Source organism: Salvelinus fontinalis, chromosome 39 (genome assembly GCF_029448725.1).
Source record: "Salvelinus fontinalis isolate EN_2023a chromosome 39, ASM2944872v1, whole genome shotgun sequence".
Lineage (NCBI taxonomy): Eukaryota > Metazoa > Chordata > Actinopteri > Salmoniformes > Salmonidae > Salvelinus > Salvelinus fontinalis.
The window spans coordinates 27,425,273-27,439,606 of NC_074703.1; the positions used below are offsets into that span (position 1 = coordinate 27,425,273).

General features: G+C 41.9%; 1 protein-coding gene across 2 annotated transcripts in view; it reads right to left on the minus strand.

The window, feature by feature from the left end:
* nots (nothepsin) overlaps window positions 1–13,794 on the minus strand; it is a 19,308-nt gene extending 5,514 nt beyond the window's left edge. The window contains exons 1-7 of one of the 2 annotated variants that reach the window (XM_055905585.1): window positions 13,372–13,786; window positions 12,818–12,998; window positions 12,422–12,539; window positions 11,475–11,593; window positions 10,738–10,937; window positions 2,077–2,202; window positions 599–743 (exon numbers count right to left, since the gene is read on the minus strand). In XM_055905585.1, coding sequence (XP_055761560.1) covers window positions 599–743; window positions 2,077–2,202; window positions 10,738–10,937; window positions 11,475–11,593; window positions 12,422–12,539; window positions 12,818–12,998; window positions 13,372–13,430 — 948 coding nt within the window. In that variant the 5' untranslated portion in view covers window positions 13,431–13,786. Of the gene's footprint in view, window positions 1–598; window positions 744–2,076; window positions 2,203–10,737; window positions 10,938–11,474; window positions 11,594–12,421; window positions 12,540–12,817; window positions 12,999–13,371 lie in introns of both variants that reach the window. The other variant, XM_055905586.1, reaches the window with a different exon arrangement.
* Window positions 13,795–14,334: the final 540 nt, after the last annotated feature.

Here is a 14,334-nt window from a genome sequence, read left to right on the forward strand (position 1 = left end):
TAGCAGTAATAGTAGTAGTAGTAGTAGTAGTAGTAGTAGTAGTAGTAGTAGTAGTATGGTAGTAGTAGTATAGTAGTAGTAGTATGGTAGTAGTAGTAGTAGCAATAGTAGTAGTAGTAGTAGTAGTAGAAGCAGCAGTAGTAGCAGTAGTAGTAATAGTAGTTGTTACATCTGCTCCTGCCACGCCTACTTCTCATCCTGGACCTCCCTAAACCTGCCACCACTCCCCAGTGCTCTCTCCCTCTCTCTCTCTGTGTATTTGATTGTGTGAGTGGAGACAGGTGTGCTGGAAGCAGAGCAGATTCCCACCAGCTGCAACCTGTTCCATAATCAAGAACCCTACAAATACTCAGCCCTGCCACTTCCACGCTGCCAGTCAGCGTGGAAGTCAGTCTGCATTTCAAGCTGTTTGTTCCTGCATAGATTTTGTTATCATGTTTTCCTTAGCCTCATGCTGCTTTTTCTCTCCACTACAGTCCCGTCTGGGTTTGGCCAGAGGGTTTGGCCGGGGTATGCCATCATTGTAAAATAAGAATTTGTTCTCGACTGACTTGCCTAGTAAAATAAAAGGATTTGGTAGTATATAACGTGGTCTTACCTCTCCAATGGAGGTGGGGGTAGCTCCTATCAGCTGTTGTAGAGCGAGGATGTCACGGGTGGGGCCGATGATGAGAGACGTGCCTGTATCAATGATGGCCTGACAGCCGTGGGGACAGAAAGTCAAGGCTCCTTGGACCTGGATACTGTAGTGGAAGAGGTGGAGCAAAACATGTGTTCACAACTATAGGGTGATGACCTTTTGGAAGAATTCAATCTATTATTTGGATGCCATTTTGGTTTACTATGATACAGCAACAAGATGGGACTAAAGGGGCTTTTCTGACCAGCATCCCATTCACTTCCTGACTAGCCAAAACCTAAAACCTGCCCTAACCTTAACCTTAACCAAACCCTGACCCTAATCTTCTTTTAACCAATTCTGAAATGTAATATTGGTTTGTACGTCACCGACATCCCCCTTAGTTTTCCCCACATCATCACAATTGAAATCAGGGACAATTACACCATTTCCCCACTAGATGACCGGACAGCACAATATTCTCCTTTTTCTCAGTCATATGAAATTATCAAACAGCTGCCTCACTCTTGTAGGCAGCCATACTACTAACTGTGGATATGTCCCCCGGTTTGACAGAGGGACAACATGATATGAGTTATCCTGGTTCTGACCCAGTTTGACAGAGGGACAACATGATCTGAGTTATCGTAGTTCTGACCCAGTTTGACAGAGGGACAATATGATATGAGTTATCCTAGTTCTGACCCAGTTTGACAGAGAGACAACATGATATGAGTTATCCTGGTTCTGACCCAGTTTGACAGAGGGACAATATGATATGAGTTATCCTAGTTCTGACCCAGTTTGACCGAGGGACAATATGATATGAGTTATCCTAGTTCTGACCCAGTTTGACAGAGGGACAACATGATATGAGTTATCCTGGTTCTGACCCAGTTTGACAGAGGGACAACATGATATGAGTTATCCTGGTTCTGACCCAGTTTGACAGAGGGACAACATGATATGAGTTATCCTGGTTCTGACCCAGTTTGACAGAGGGACAACATGATCTGAGTTATCGTAGTTCTGACCCAGTTTGACAGAGGGACAACATGATCTGAGTTATCGTAGTTCTGACCCAGTTTGACAGAGGGACAACATGATATGAGTTATCCTGGTTCTGACCCAGTTTGACAGAGGGACAACATGATCTGAGTTATCCTGGTTCTGACCCAGTTTGACAGAGGGACAATATGATATGAGTTATCCTGGTTCTGACCCAGTTTGACAGAGGGACAATATGATATGAGTTATCCTAGTTCTGACCCAGTTTGACAGAGGGACAATATGATATGAGTTATCCTAGTTCTGACCCAGTTTGACAGAGGGACAACATGATATGAGTTATCCTAGTTCTGACCCAGTTTGACAGAGGGACAATATGATATGAGTTATCCTGGTTCTGACCCAGTTTGACAGAGGGACAACATGATCTGAGTTATCGTAGTTCTGACCTGGACATCTTGATCTGCCAGTAGCTCTTCAGGGTAACAGGGTTCCAGTTGATGGGTCCACTGTAGAGCGCCTCGTCCATCCCTCCTAGCAGCAACTCTCCCCCTGGGTCTCTTGGCATCTTACTCCTGGAGGCAGAAGCAATCAAATTACGATGGGTAAATGGATCAATTCTGCTCCTCTAGGTCAGTAGGGGAGAGTAGGAGAAGTCGAGACAAAGAGGTACGTTGAGACACACTTGTTTCTAGGAAACCATAGACAAAATGTATAATTTGACCAAATATTTAAAAAGGAGGCCAACATTTCACAGAGTCTGTGAAGGAAGAAACCACATTGAAAAAGTGGTAAGCAAGTTAGGTCCAAAAAACTGTTTTCACAAAGTTATTGTAGTAGAGGTTTCATGGTGCTTGTATCTAAACCAAAGTAGATCATTTTAGGATTGCTCTATACATCAGTTAAGGTCTACAAAAGCTTCAATATGAGGTCCTAAACCTGGCATGAAAGGTCATCATTATAGCTGTGTGGGCTAATATAGTCAAAAGGTTTGCCTTGAGGTAAGTTGAGCCAATGGCCTTGAGGTAAATTGAGCCAATGGCCATGGGGTAAGTTGAGCCAATACCCATGGGGTAAATTGAGCCAATGGCCATGGGGTAAGTTGAGCCAATGCCCATGGGGTAAGTTGAGCCAATACCCATGGGGTAAGTTGAGCCAATACCCATGGGGTAAGTTGAGCCAATACCCATGGGGTAAATTGAGCCAATACCCATGGGGTAAGTTGAGCCAATGGCCATGGGGTAAGTTGAGCCAATGGCCATGGGGTAAATTGAGCCAATGGCAAGTTGAGCAGGCGTAATACAAGGCATTATAACCGGTTTATGAGGTAACAACAGAGCCTGGCCTATGTTAAAATTACAAAGTGTTTGTTCGGTGTTAAGCCTGTGTTAAAAGATGCTTAAAATTATTAAAAGACACAAAAAAAGTGATTGTCTTGAATTGTGTTTGGCAAATAAAGTAAGACATGATTTAAAATATTTAATTCAATAGAGAAATTCGGCTTTATTTTTTAATTTTTCCTTTATTTAACTAGGCAAGTCAGTTAAGAAATAATTCTTATTTTCAATGACAGCCTAGGAACAGTGGATTAACTGCCTTGTTCAGGGGCAGAACGACAGATTTTTACCTTGTCTGCTCGGGGATTCGATCCAACGCTCTAACCACTAGGCTACCTGCCGCCCCACCCTGTCCCACGACAGGTAGCCTAGTGGTTAAGCGTGTTGGCTTGAATCCCTGAGTCGACTAGGTGAAACATGTGTTGATGTGCCTTTGAGCAAGGCCCTTAACCCTAATTGTTCCTGTAACTCACTCTGGATTAGAGTGTCTGTTTAATGACTGGGTTAGAGTGACTGTTTAATGACTGGATTAGAGTGTCTGTTTAATGACTGGATTAGAGTGACTGTTTAATGACTGGATTAGAGTGTCTGTTTAATGACTGGATTAGAGTGTCTGTTTAATGACTGGATTAGAGTGACAGTTTAATGACTGGATTAGAGTGACTGTTTAATGACTGGATTAGAGTGACTGTTTAATGACTGGATTAGAGTGTCTGTTTAATGACTGGATTAGAGTGTCTGTTTAATGACTGGATTAGAGTGACTGTTTAATGACTGGATTAGAGTGTCTGTTTAATGACTGGATTAGAGTGACTGTTTAATGACTGGATTAGAGTGTCTGTTTAATGACTGTATTAGAGTGTCTGTTTAATGACTGGATTAGAGTGTCTGTTTAATGACTGGATTAGAGTGTCTGTTTAATGACTGGATTAGAGTGTCTGTTTAATGACTGGATTAGAGTGACTGTTTAATTACTGGATTAGAGTGACTGTTTAATGACTGGATTAGAGTGACTGTTTAATGACTGGATTAGAGTGTCTGTTTAATGACTGGATTAGAGTGACTGTTTAATGACTGGATTAGAGTGACTGTTTATTGACTGGATTAGAGTGACTGTTTAATGACTGGATTAGAGTGTCTGTTTAATGACTGGATTAGAGTGACTGTTTAATGACTGGATTAGAGTGACTGTTTATTGACTGGATTAGAGTGACTGTTTAATGACTGGATTAGAGTGTCTGTTTAATGACTGGATTAGAGTGTCTGTTTAATAACTGGATTAGAGTGTCTGTTTAATGACTGGATTAGAGTGTATGTTTAATGACTGGATTAGAGTGACTGTGTAATGACTGGATTAGAGTGTCTGTTTAATGACTGGATTAGAGTGACTGTTTAATGACTGGATTAGAGTGACTGTTTAATGACTGGATTAGAGTGTCTGTTTAATGACTGGATTAGAGTGACTGTTTAATGACTGGATTAGAGTGTCTGTTTAATGACTGGATTAGAGTGTCTGTTTAATGACTGGATTAGAGTGTCTGTTTAATGACTGGATTAGAGTGACTGTTTAATGACTGGATTAGAATGACTGTTTATTGACTGGATTAGAGTGACTGTTTAATGACTGGATTAGAGTGTCTGTTTAATGACTGGATTAGAGTGTCTGTTTAATGACTGGATTAGAGTGACTGTTTATTGACTGGATTAGAGTGACTGTTTAATGACTGGATTAGAGTGTCTGTTTAATGACTGGATTAGAGTGACTGTTTAATGACTGGATTAGAGTGTCTGTTTAATGACTGGATTAGAGTGTCTGTTTAATGACTGGATTAGAGTGTCTGTTTAATGACTGGATTAGAGTGACTGTGTAATGACTGGATTAGAGTGTCTGTTTAATGACTGGATTAGAGTGACTGTTTAATGACTGGATTAGAGTGTCTGTTTAATGACTGGATTAGAGTGACTGTTTAATGACTGGATTAGAGTGACTGTTTAATGACTGGATTAGAGTGTCTGTTTAATGACTGGATTAGAGTGTCTGTTTAATGACTGGATTAGAGTGACTGTTTAATGACTGGATTAGAGTGACTGTTTAATTACTGGATTAGAGTGACTGTTTAATGACTGGATTAGAGTGACTGTTTAATGACTGGATTAGAGTGTCTGTTTAATGACTGTATTAGAGTGTCTGTTTAATGACTGGATTAGAGTGTCTGTTTAAAGACTGGATTAGAGTGACTGTTTAATGACTGGATTAGAGTGAATGTTTAATGACTGGATTAGAGTGTCTGTTTAATGACTGGATTAGAGTGTCTGTTTAATGACTGGATTAGAGTGACTGTTTAATGACTGGATTAGAGTGACTGTTTAATTACTGGATTAGAGTGTCTGTTTAATGACTGGATTAGAGTGACTGTTTAATGACTGGATTAGAGTGTCTGTTTAATGACTGGATTAGAGTGACTGTTTAATTACTGGATTAGAGTGTCTGTTTAATGACTGGATTAGAGTGTCTGTTAAATGACTGGATTAGAGTGACTGTTTAATGACTGGATTAGAGTGAATGTTTAATGACTGGATTAGAGTGTCTGTTTAATGACTGGATTAGAGTGTCTGTTTAATGACTGGATTAGAGTGACTGTTTAATGACTGGATTAGAGTGACTGTTTAATTACTGGATTAGAGTGTCTGTTTAATGACTGGATTAGAGTGACTGTTTAATGACTGGATTAGAGTGTCTGTTTAATGACTGGATTAGAGTGACTGTTTAATTACTGGATTAGAGTGTCTGTTTAATGACTGGATTAGAGTGTCTGTTTAATGACTGGATTAGAGTGTCTGTTTAATGACTGGATTAGAGTGTCTGTTTAATGACTGGATTAGAGTGACTGTTTAATGACTGGATTAGAGTGACTGTTTATTGACTGGATTAGAGTGACTGTTTAATGACTGGATTAGAGTGTCTGTTTAATGACTGGATTAGAGTGTCTGTTTAATGACTGGATTAGAGTGACTGTTTATTGACTGGATTAGAGTGACTGTTTAATGACTGGATTAGAGTGTCTGTTTAATGACTGGATTAGAGTGACTGTTTAATGACTGGATTAGAGTGACTGTTTATTGACTGGATTAGAGTGACTGTTTAATGACTGGATTAGAGTGTCTGTTTAATGACTGGATTAGAGTGACTGTTTAATGACTGGATTAGAGTGACTGTTTATTGACTGGATTAGAGGGACTGTTTATTGACTGGATTAGAGGGACTGTTTAATGACTGGATTAGAGTGTCTGTTTAATGACTGGATTAGAGTGTCTGTTTAATAACTGGATTAGAGTGTCTGTTTAATGACTGGATTAGAGTGTCTGTTTAATGACTGGATTAGAGTGACTGTGTAATGACTGGATTAGAGTGTCTGTTTAATGACTGGATTAGAGTGACTGTTTAATGACTGGATTAGAGTGACTGTTTAATGACTGGATTAGAGTGTCTGTTTAATGACTGGATTAGAGTGACTGTTTAATTACTGGATTAGAGTGTCTGTTTAATGACTGGATTAGAGTGTCTGTTTAATGACTGGATTAGAGTGTCTGTTTAATGACTGGATTAGAGTGACTGTTTAATGACTGGATTAGAGTGACTGTTTATTGACTGGATTAGAGTGACTGTTTAATGACTGGATTAGAGTGTCTGTTTAATGACTGGATTAGAGTGTCTGTTTAATGACTGGATTAGAGTGACTGTTTATTGACTGGATTAGAGTGACTGTTTAATGACTGGATTAGAGTGTCTGTTTAATGACTGGATTAGAGTGACTGTTTAATGACTGGATTAGAGTGTCTGTTTAATGACTGGATTAGAGTGTCTGTTTAATGACTGGATTAGAGTGTCTGTTTAATGACTGGATTAGAGTGACTGTGTAATGACTGGATTAGAGTGTCTGTTTAATGACTGGATTAGAGTGACTGTTTAATGACTGGATTAGAGTGTCTGTTTAATGACTGGATTAGAGTGACTGTTTAATGACTGGATTAGAGTGTCTGTTTAATGACTGGATTAGAGTGTCTGTTTAATGACTGGATTAGAGTGTCTGTTTAATGACTGGATTAGAGTGACTGTTTAATGACTGGATTAGAGTGACTGTTTATTGACTGGATTAGAGTGACTGTTTAATGACTGGATTAGAGTGTCTGTTTAATGACTGGATTAGAGTGACTGTTTAATGACTGGATTAGAGTGACTGTTTATTGACTGGATTAGAGTGACTGTTTAATGACTGGATTAGAGTGTCTGTTTAATGACTGGATTAGAGTGTCTGTTTAATGACTGGATTAGAGTGTCTGTTTAATGACTGGATTAGAGTGTCTGTTTAATGACTGGATTAGAGTGTCTGTTTAATGACTGGATTAGAGTGACTGTTTAATGACTGGATTAGAGTGACTGTTTAATGACTGGATTAGAGTGTCTGTTTAATGACTGGATTAGAGTGTCTGTTTAATGACTGGATTAGAGTGTCTGTTTAATGACTGGATTAGAGTGTCTGTTTAATGACTGGATTAGAGTGACTGTGTAATGACTGGATTAGAGTGTCTGTTTAATGACTGGATTAGAGTGACTGTTTAATGACTGGATTAGAGTGACTGTTTAATGACTGGATTAGAGTGTCTGTTTAATGACTGGATTAGAGTGTCTGTTTAATGACTGGATTAGAGTGACTGTTTAATGACTGGATTAGAGTGACTGTTTAATGACTGGATTAGAGTGTCTGTTTAATGACTGGATTAGAGTGACTGTTTAATGACTGGATTAGAGTGACTGTTTAATGACTGGATTAGAGTGAATGTTTAATGACTGGATTAGAGTGTCTGTTTAATGACTGGATTAGAGTGACAGTTTAATGACTGGATTAGAGTGACTGTTTAATGACTGGATTAGAGTGACTGTTTATTGACTGGATTAGAGTGACTGTTTAATGACTGGATTAGAGAGTCTGTTTATTGACTGAACTGAAAAACTTACCCCATACGTACCCCATAACCGGGGTAAATTGTGCCAAGAAACCACTTTTTCTGGACAAGCTATGTTTTCAAAACTGTAGTGTTTACATGAATTGTGATTATTTCCAGAGATACACTACATCCTGAAATATATGTAGATATCTTTATTAGAAAGAAAACTATATTTCCCTTGACGGAGTAATAGTAAATGTAAAAAATGGCTCACTTACCCCAGTCTTTTCTCAATTTACCCCACTCTCATCTCAATTTACCCCACTCTCATCTCAACTTACCTCACTCTCAACTTACCCCACTCTCAATTTACCCCACTCTCATCTCAACTTACCCCACTCTCACCTCAATTTACCCCACTCTCATCTCAAATTACCCCATTCTCTCACCTCAATTTACCCCACTCTCACCTCAATTTACCCCACTCTCATCTCAATTTACCCCACTCTCACCTCAATTTACCCCACTCTCATCTCAATTTACCCCACTCTCACCTCAATTTACCCCACTCTCATCTCAACTTACCCCATTCTCTCATCTCAATTTACCCCACTCTCACCTCAATTTACCCCACTCTCATCTCAACTTACCCCACTCTCAATTTACCCCACTCTCACCTCAATTTACCCCACTCTCACCTCAATTTACTCCACTCTCATCTCAATTTACCCCACTCTCATCTCAACTTACCCCATTCTCTCATCTCAACTTATCCCACTCTCATCTTAATTTACCCCACTCTCACCTCAATTTACCCCACTCTCATCTCAACTTATCCCACTCTCATCTTAATTTACCCCACTCTCACCTCAATTTACCCCACTCTCACCTCAATTTACCCCACTCTCATCTCAATTTACCCCACTCTCATCTCAACTTACCCCATTCTCTCATCTCAACTTATCCCACTCTCATCTTAATTTACCCCACTCTCACCTCAATTTACCCCACTCTCATCTCAACTTATCCCACTCTCATCTTAATTTACCCCACTCTCACCTCAATTTACCCCACTCTCATCTCAACTTATCCCACTCTCATCTTAATTTATCCCACTCTCACCTCAATTTATCCCACTCTCACCTCAATTTACCCCACTCTCACCTCAACTTACCCCATTCTCTCACCTCAATTTACCCCACTCTCACCTCAATTTACCCCTCTCTCATCTCAATTTATCCCACTCTCATCTCAACTTACCCCACTCTCATCTCAACTTATCCCACTCTCATCTCAACTTACCCCACTCTCATCTCAACTTATCCCACTCTCACCTCAACTTACCCCACTCTCCCCGACCATTATCAATTTACCCCACTCTCACCTCAATTTACCCCTCTCTCACCTCAATTTACCCCACTCTCATCTCAACTTACCCCACTCTCATCTCAACTTACCCCACTCTCACCTCAATTTACCCCTCTCTCATCTCAACTTACCCCACTCTCCCCGACCATTATCAATTTACCCCACTCTCATCTCAACTTACCCCACTCTCATCTCAACTTACCCCACTCTCCCCGACCATTATCAACTTACCCCACTCTCCCCGACCATTATCAAGTTTTAGCCTACAGTAACCTGTGTGCCTGAGTAGTGTCCTTTACCATCATCATCAATAACATCATCATGATGGGTAGACAGACAGATATACTCTGTGGCCCTGGGTAGTGTATTTACCATCATCATCATCAATAACAACATCATGATGGGTAGACAGACAAATATACTCTGTGGCCCTGGGTAGTGTATTTACCAGCATCATCATCAATAACAACATCATGATGGGTAGACAGACAGATATACTCTGTGGTCCTGGGTAGTGTATTTACCATCATCATCAATAACAACATCATGATGGGTAGACAGACAGATATACTCTGTGGTCCTGGGTAGTGTATTTACCATCATCATCATCAATAACAACATCATGATGGGTAGACAGACAGATATACTCTGTGGCCCTGGGTAGTGTATTTACCATCCTCATCATCATCACCAATAACAACATCATGATGGGTAGACAGACAGATATGCTCTGTGGTCCTGGGTAGTGTATTTACCATCATCATCATCAATAACAACATCATGATGGGTAGACAGACAGATATACTCTGTGGCCCTGGGTAGTGTATTTACCATCATCATCATCAATAACAACATCATGATGGGTAGACAGACAGATATACTCTGTGGTCCTGGGTAGTGTATTTACCATCATCATCATCATCATCAATAACATCATCATGATGGGTAGACAGACAGATATACTCTGTGGTCCTGGGTAGTGTATTTACCATCATCATCAATAACAACATCATGATGGGTAGACAGACAGATATACTCTGTGGTCCTGGGTAGTGTATTTACCATCATCATCAATAACAACATCATGATGGGTAAACAGACAGATATACTCTGTGGTCCTGGGTAGTGTATTTACCATCATCATCATCAATAACAACATCATGATGGGTAGACAGACAGATATACTCTGTGGTCCTGGGTAGTGTATTTACCATCATCATCATCATCATCAATAACATCATCATGATGGGTAGACAGACAGATATACTCTGTGGTCCTGGGTAGTGTATTTACCATCATCATCATCAATAACATCATCATGATGGGTAGACAGACAGATATACTCTGTGGTCCTGGGTAGTGTATTTACCATCATCATCATCAATAACAACATCATGATGAGTAGACAGACAGATATACTCTGTGGTCCTGGGTAGTGTATATGTGTTCTGTACCTACTTGCTGAGGTAGAAGGAGAAGATGGGTTGGTCCACAGACTTCTGGTTCATGATGCTGTCGAAAACGGGTGTCCCCAGTTCCTCAGCCAGGGAGGGGTACCCCAAACCCAGCACCCCGTCAAACTTAGCCATGACGAAGACAAAACCTGGCTCGTACACCGACTCTCCAAACTCCTGGTTTTGCACCGTCATCTTGCCTATCTGGACAACCACAGGGACGTGTCAGGTGTATGAGTTACTGTGTATATGCAAAGGCCTTTCAGGAATCTTACATGTCATCCCACACCTGGTTCACTTGTTAACGTTGCATTGTACATGTGTTGCTGTAATACTAGTAAACGACTCAAACCTTTCAAACCATTTACACCTTTAAACGAACACAAAGCAACAGTAAACAATGTCGTCCCCCACAAATGATGCAGCCCCCCCCCTCTATGGCAAGACCCATCATTCACCCAAATGATGCAGCCCCCCCCCCCTCTATGGCAAGACCCATCATTCACCCAAGTTGAGTTAAAATAGTGCTGTCAGAGACATCGCATATGAGACTAATGTATGATGGGAGACAGATCCACAGTCATCTCCCGATTTCATTGTGGGGGACATCTAATGAAATCATATGTGTTTAATATAACATATTAGACCATCCCCACTAGAAGCTGAGCTGACAGAAACTACACTCCAATTCATTTGGGAACGTGGGCAGTACAGGGATAGGGGTTAGGAATATTGTGTTACCTTGAGGACTTCCCTGCCCATGATGCCCAGCATGTGTCCCTTGCCATAGTGGATGCCAAACATCCTGCCGTCGTGGTTGAACGTACTGGACTCAAAGGCCTTGAACTTGCGGTGCATGCCTGGAGAGAGAGAGAGGGAGAGGGAGAGGGAGAGAGAGAGAGGGAGAGATGGAGGGATAGAGGGAGGAAGGGAGTGGGAGGGAGGGAGGGATAGAGGGAGGAAGGGCGTAGGAGGGAAGGAGGGAGGGAGAGAGAGGGAGAGAGAGACATAGGGAGGAAGGGAGGGGGAGGGAGAGAGAGAGGGAGAGAGGGAGGGGGAGAGAGGGAGAGACAGAGGGATAGAGGGAGGAAGGGAGTGATAGAGGGAGGACGGGAGTAGGAGGGAGGGAGGGAGAGAAAGAGGGAGGAAGGGAGTAGGAGGGAGGGAGGGAGACAGAGAGAGAGACAGTGGGAGGAAGGGAGTGGGAAGGAGGGAGAGAGGGAGGGAGAGAGGGAGGGAGAGAGGGAGAGAGGGAGAGAGAGAGGGAGAGAGGGAGAGAGGGAGAGAGGGAGGGAGAGAGAGAGACAGAGGGAGGAAGGGAGTGGGAAGGAGGGAGAGAGGGTGGAACACAGTGACCTATAGAGGCTAGTTTGCTCTTGTCTGTGTCACACAGTCAGCAGATAAACACTGACTCTAGATAAACAGGAATACATTAGTCTGTTTGGAACAGATTCTAAAAAGATAGTACGGAGAAGGTACATCTGTTTTATAGTGTGATCCAGTCCCAAAAAACAGATTGGATTAAGCACAGAAATATACATGTCCGTTTACCCGTAAATACATGTCACATGACCACAATACATCTTGCTCTTTGGTACCATTCGGATAAACATGATTGTTGTAAAATTGTTATTTTGTCCCCTAGGTATAGATTCTGTTAATCCCTAGCTGTGTTCTGAAGTTCTCACCACAGGCCTCTGAGACGCAGTAAGAGGATGGGACCCACAGGTCAGACGATCCTGTATCAAACACTACGGTGAAGTTCTGGTCCGGGGTACCCAGGCTGATCAGTCCATAGTACTGGGCCTGGACAATCACACACAGGGAATACAATGACATGTGTCCATTCATGTATTCTAAAATCTATACGGTGTGTTGATCAACTCTTCAGAAATGTACAGGTCTGACTTCAACACAGTGACTATATAAAAGTACGACAGGTGTTTTGATGTTTTCAATATACTGAACTGGTGCCTGGTTTCTTCTTCTCTCCATATAATACACCAGATACCACAGCCCTTGGTAGGGAACCAGCAGTTATTACAGTTCAATACAGTTATTCACTTCCATTCAGTCCCACTTACATCCATGAAGTTGTAGAGCCTCTCGCTGCTCTTACCCAGCCTGAGAGAGGGGATGCCAGGGGGGTAACACTGGGCGTACCTCCGGTTGAACATATCAGGCTGGTGGTCCCTCATGAAGTCGTCCAGGCGATTGGAGGCTCTCAGCTGAGTACGCACAGAGAGCATCCGACGCAGGGGGATCCTGGGCCGAACACACTCAGGTTGGTGGCCATACAGAGGTAGTTTAGATACAGTACACTTGTGGATGCTTCAATAAGGACCAGAAAGTAACTTTTTCATCCACCAGCAAGTCAGACTTTAAGCTGCTGAAGGTAATGCGTCGCCTATTGAAAGCCTCCTTCATTCCTCACTTACTTCTTATAATGATTCTAATCAGGGTCGGGACGGATTATATATTTTTTGGGGGTTGGGGGCCCCTGGGAACGTGCCCGTTCTGTAATCCGACCCTGATTCTCACGCATTACCAAAAATATTCAAGTAGGGAAAAAACATTTTCAAGTATCTTGAAAGTTTTTCAAACAAAGGCCAAATGAGAACGATCTGTCAGTTCTTACCTGATCAGCCCATGTGTAGTCCAGGAACAGCAGATCAGGGTCCACACAGCCCACCTCATCCTGACTGGTAGTGTCTGTCAGTGGCAGCTGCAGACCAAACACTCACTGAACACAGGCTGTAGATACAACAGACTGACTGGTAGTGTCTGTCAGTGGCTGCTGCAGACCAGACGCTCACTGAACACAGGCTGTAGATACAACAGACTGACTGGTAGTGTCTGTCAGTGGCAGCTGCAGACCAGACGCTCACTGAACACAGGCTGTAGATACAACAGACTGGCTGTCATTCAGCACTGAAGAGGAAAGGTAGGAGGTGAAAATGGGTGGATCTCATTTCCTTGAGTCCTCACGCCCTCTCTTCATGCCTCCTCTGAATTCTCATTCAATGGGTTTGGAGGAGGTGACAAGTCAGAAAAATGCAATTGATATTCTCCAATGGACTTCTGATGCCAGTAAAACCAGCCCTAACACAGCATATCTCTTCAGGGGAAATGACAGTAAAACTATGAGGATCTATATAACGTTTGATTGATGCCTTCTTGAACGCTTTCAAGTGGATATTGCACTTCCTTGATTCTGGATATTTGAGATTGCTGGATTCCCAATATACATAGAACACCCCCCATATTAGTCTAAACATCTATCTGGACACTTTTACCAGACTCTGAGGTTGAGGTGACCGAGGCCTGCTAATGGCGTTCACGTTAGGTAAATACCCGTGTTGACTAGAGATAACAGTCAATCAGGTGACAACACAAAAGCAGCTTGGGTAGTGCAATGTGCACAGATGGGATTTTGATGTCAAAGTCAAAAGCATGAGTTTTCTTGTCATGGTGTTAAAAATAGAGTCATATTCTTAACGTTATATAGTACATCTATTTCCATAATTTGTTATAGTACATTAGCGTGTCCGGGTGGCGCAGCGGTCCAAGTGCATCTCAGTGCAAGAGGTGTCACTACAGT